This window comes from Phalaenopsis equestris, unplaced genomic scaffold, assembly GCF_001263595.1.
Source record: "Phalaenopsis equestris unplaced genomic scaffold, ASM126359v1 Scaffold000125, whole genome shotgun sequence".
Classification (NCBI taxonomy): Eukaryota; Viridiplantae; Streptophyta; class Magnoliopsida; order Asparagales; family Orchidaceae; genus Phalaenopsis; species Phalaenopsis equestris.
This window is the reverse complement of record NW_018164567.1, coordinates 554881-559941: the sequence shown is the minus strand read 5'-3', so window position 1 is coordinate 559941 and position 5061 is coordinate 554881. Positions and strand designations below refer to the sequence as shown.

At 36.8% G+C, this 5061-nt stretch overlaps 1 protein-coding gene across 3 annotated transcripts in view; it reads right to left on the bottom strand.

Annotated features, from left to right (window-relative positions):
- Positions 1–211: 211 nt before the first annotated feature.
- LOC110021242 (probable serine/threonine-protein kinase WNK4) overlaps positions 212–5061 on the bottom strand; it is a 12691-nt gene continuing 7841 nt past the window's right edge. For 2 of the 3 annotated variants that reach the window (XM_020719657.1, XM_020719659.1), the window contains exons 3-7: positions 4244–4471; positions 3795–4176; positions 3401–3719; positions 1816–2151; positions 212–852 (exon numbers count right to left, since the gene is read on the bottom strand). In XM_020719657.1, coding sequence (XP_020575316.1) covers positions 425–852; positions 1816–2151; positions 3401–3719; positions 3795–4176; positions 4244–4471 — 1693 coding nt within the window. In that variant the 3' untranslated portion in view covers positions 212–424. The remainder of the gene's footprint in view (positions 853–1815; positions 2152–3400; positions 3720–3794; positions 4177–4243; positions 4472–5061) is intronic. The other variant, XM_020719658.1, reaches the window with a different exon arrangement.

Here is a 5061-nt window from a genome sequence, read left to right as displayed (position 1 = left end):
TGAACCTATAGGTTTTCTCTTAAGTGAGTTGTATTTTTGGCTCCCAACCCCACCCCCAACTTTTCTTTAGGTTAATAAAATTTTAATTTTGCCAAAAAATAATAATAATAAAACATATAACACAGATTATGTGAAAGCAATATAAATTTAGAACTTTCTCATATTTATTCATAAAAATGGAAACCTAAACATCTTTCTCACAAAACATTCATCATCAAAACTCACTCACTTATTATATTCACATAAACATTAAAAAAACATCAACACTTATTACTAAAATCAAAGATCAAACATATAAATCCAAACCATAAGCACCTATATATATATACAAAAACTTACCCATTAAAAAACTAACATTAAAATAACTCCACTGACAACTTAAAGTCAGCTCACTATACCTTCACTAAAAACAATGGATTTTAAACTATTTTCCTGATTTCTTCCCTTTCTTCTTCGAGGAAGAACTCTTGCCCGATCCATCATAAGGCATTTGAAACCCTATGTTCTCAACAGCTCCTACTGTTTTGAACAGCTTCTTTTTAAGCTGCTCTACTAGATTTTGATGAAGCAACTGGCTTCTGAGGTCTACCATGGACCTGTTTCTCATTAGCCGCCGATCATCTACTGCTGGCTTCTTTCCTGCACGGCTGGCTGAGGGCCGTTTGGATTCGGCTGGCTGCGGTAGCTGCAACAGAGAACATTGGCTCTGAAGCTTAGAGGCCAGTAGGGTTTCCACACCATGGCTTTTCTGAGGATTAGTTTGATTAGAGCTCGACTCACAGTCGAGTTCATTGCCAGAGCTGTAGTTAATGGCAGAGTACATCCCTGACCTCACTGAGCTTGCATCATCTTCTGTTGATTAGTAATTCTTAGTCGTCAGAATTCATGGTGCAATATGCATAAATTTAAGTTTGATTTTTTGTTGTATTTATATTTTCGAAAGTATCAAAATTATGATGTGAAGGAAGGATTTCATAAAGCTGGTTAAGGCTGCATTGGGGTGTAAATGAGTCAAGCTGACATATGAGCCGGCTCGAGGTTACATCGATAAGCAGCTTGTGAACTGATCAACTTGATGAGCAAACAAGCTAAGCTCAAGCGGGCCCTGACGCGACTAATTAGCTCGCGAGTCGGCTCGTTTAAAAAAAATACTAATATAAAATATACTCAAATGTATTAAATTTCTTCTAGATTTCATCTTAAAGGTATTAGAAATGTTTAAAAAATAATATTTTGTATTGTATATTAAAAGATTTCTTATTATTTATCTCCTAATTATTCATTATATCTGTCATCTTATTATAAAGCTAGCTTAAATTAATATCATTTTTTTCTCTTTTATAATAAACAAGTCATCTTGAACTTGATAAAATTAATCAATCACAAGCTCAAGCCGAGGGTAGCTCGAGCTCGACTTGACTCATTTACTCTCTTTAACTAGAGAAAATATAACGTCGGAATCCGGGCCTAGAGATATGTCCAGACTCCAACTAAATCTTGACATATGTCAAATATAATAACTATTATTTTATTTTCTAGAAAGTGGAGAAACCTAAAGCCCGACCCAACCCCACATGTACAACATAATTTTACTAGATGTTTTTGTTTAGTACAATCATATTGCACTTAAATAAAAAGGAACAACTAAATAAAAATTCGATGCGAAAGTCACACAGTACAACATTTATGTGCGGATCAGGTGGGGCTTCAGGTCTCTCCGTGATTTTTAGATAATAAAACAATATTTTATAGATTAGACACCTTAGATCGGACCCCGGACATAAAATTTTTGAAAGATTCAAAAAAAGCTCTTACCTTGAAGCCATTCTGCAACTTTAAAAGAATCGTTGAGCGAAGTGTTCATGCCATGATAGTTTCCGGAGCCAAATGAGGAGTTCTCCTGAGTGGAAGAGGGTGAGGACAGATAGCAAAAAGGGTGTCCATATTCCTCTATTTCTTCTCCGAACTTATATTCATGGTGGCCATTCCCCTTCCACTCAGGCACCAAGTTCATGATTTCTCTAGAGATCATGCTAGCAATGTCGGCCGGCTTCCAGTCTGTGATCTCGAGCTCCTTGACCATCTCAATGGCGACGTCGATGGGGGTGTCGTTAATGATATCGAAGGGGAAGTGTATGTTCCTCACTTTCCCTGCAAATTTAGCACATTCATGTCGATCATCATGATATATATAAACTTGAGGATCAAAGAGGGCGTAATTATATTAATGTTGGATAAAATTAAGTTAAAATTTTATATATACATAAATTGTATACTAATATATATGTAGTATGCACAGCCCAATTAAAAAACTTCAACAGCATGTGAGCGGCTACATGAATCCTCTATCTCATTAATGTCATATTTTCCTTTAATTCTAATAAATTATGGTCAATTTTCATGCAACATGGCTAAGTCATTTTATGTTTATCTGTACTTGTTTTAACATAAGTCAAATCTTAAACATCAACTCTCCTAGCCTAATCATCAGATGATCGACGTTTAATGTGACCAAAACATCTGAAACGACTCTCTCTAATCTTATCTGTAAGTGAATCTTCACCAACCCTTTCACGGATACATTTATTTTGCATTTTGTCTCTAGGTGTCAAGCCACCCATCTACCTAAGCATTCTCACCTCAATAACACTTGATTTTATGCTTCTCTTTTAATGGGCAACATTCTACACCATAAGACATTGCACTTCTTACAATCTTCTTGTAAAATTTTCCTTTAATTCTAAGAGATATTTTTCTATCACACAATAGACCCAATGCATTCCTCCACTTCAACCATCCTACTTGGGTTCTACTAATAATATACTCATTTATAGCACCATCACTTTGAACAATAGACTCGAGATATCTAAAGTCTTCACACATCTAAAACTTTTTTTATACTACTCATTTATTACTTGCAAAAATAAAATAAATCACATAACATAATCAAAATGATCTTACATCTTAAATAAATTTTTGAGGCATTTACATATACATCACATAATTCTTATCTATTTAAATGTCTAACATTCAAACTTTTATCTGCACATACATAGCAGTTAAAATATTAATACTATATAAAAAAAATATCATTATGATTAACTTTTTAAACGTGAAATACATCTTTTCATCTATGGATTTATGATATCAATGTACTATTAATATAAATATCAAACTTTGTGGTAAAGATATAAATACATAGGAATGATGTATTTGGATAAATTTTCCTAAAATTTTAATACTTTTATTCAATCCAGACAAAAATGTTAAGTGCAGATCAATAATATTTGTGGTGGAATTGTGGGCCGATTCACACTTACATTCACATTTCACCCTAACATAAGAATTGCTCGAACAAACAGGACAAACATACTTCAATTCATAACAGAAAGGAATTTACCTTGCTTGTCGCCAATCTGAACTTTGAGATAAATGGCATTATCATCCGGATTCATTTTCCCAGTTATAGTCATATTAGTGTGCAGCTCATCATCAATTTCTCTGCCACCATTGTGGCGGCTCTCGCCGGAGCTCTTAGTTTTCACAGCGGGCAGAGCCACCGGCATTGCCGGCCCGTCCTGCCGGTCATCAAACTGGAGAAAAGGATCGGATAGCAGCTCCTTCGCCGACGGCCTCTTCAAAGCATCATCCAAACACCGACCAACGAAACGCCGCGCCTCCAAGTCCCTTAATTTATAAAATGCATCCGGGAGCTTCCCCTGTAAAATCGACTGAATTTTAGCTAAAATCATTATCATCACATTACTCTGTTTCTGGTAAAAAATCATAATTACCGCTGTGACTTTCTTGTAAATCTGGGCGGGATTGGAGCACTCGCTGTAAGGATACTCCGTCGTCAGCATCTCAAGCACGCACATTCCGAACGAATATATATCAACCAGCTCGTTATAATCCTCCTCGTACAGCTCCGGCGCCATAAACTCCGGCGTTCCAATAACACTATGAGCAGACTGAGATCCCCGCAGAACCGCCGCGAGTCCCAAATCTCCAATCTTCACCTGACCCAGATGGCCGTTAACAAATACATTATCGCATTTAAGGTCCCGATGGATGACCGGAGGATTGTGGCTGTGAAGGAACTGCAGACCGTCGAGAATCTGACGGGCCCAGCTCTTGACGGCTCTGATGTTCACTCGCCGATATCTTTGCCGGTATCTGCGAACGCAACGAATTAATCAGACATTATTGGTGAGATATTGGTATGGTGGTGCAGAGGAGTTACTGTCGGAGGGAGCCGGAGGTGAACATCTCGGTGATGAAATTGAAGGTGCGGGCGGGGACGTCGATCCAGGAGGCGTAGAAGTGGATGATGGAGGGGTGGTTGAGGGTGCTGAGGAGATGGACTTCGGAGTACATTCGTTGAAGGATTTCAGGGGATTGCATTACGACGCAGAGTTTGGCCTGGTTCCAGGCTACTTCTATTCCGTTCAGTTCATCGAATGCTCTGTAACTGTTTGCTCATTTTGGTTAAGGAAATATGATAAAAGTAGCTGATTTTTGCCTATTATTATTATTATTACCAATTATTTGGTCTAGATAGAAGAAGAAGTGTGCCTATAGAAATTATTCCAGAGGTATTAGAGGGTTATGAAAGTGTTATTGGGGTTAATACCCCCAATAATCTGACAAAATTTTTGAATGATTGTAAAAGATACAAGCGCGGAACCACGGAATATATTGGTAGGTTATTGGGGGTTATTGAGAGGTTATACTTCAACAACCTCGCAATAACTCCCAATAACCGAGTTATGGGAATGTTATTTTGTGGATACGCACGCAAAATTGCGTGTGTATTTTGTACTTAAATAGCGCCCAGTCTTAGGATTCTTGTCCGCATATAAGTCCATCAAGACTGAATTAAATAGATTTTACATTATGCATGATTTTTTTTTCTTTTTTTTTTTCTCTACAACAAATATTAAACACACGTAGTGGACGAGATTCACGGAAATTGAATTACATGATGAAGTGTTTGAATCTCATCAATTGTTCATAAATACCTATGTAATATTTTATCCTATATATATATATATGTTCTTT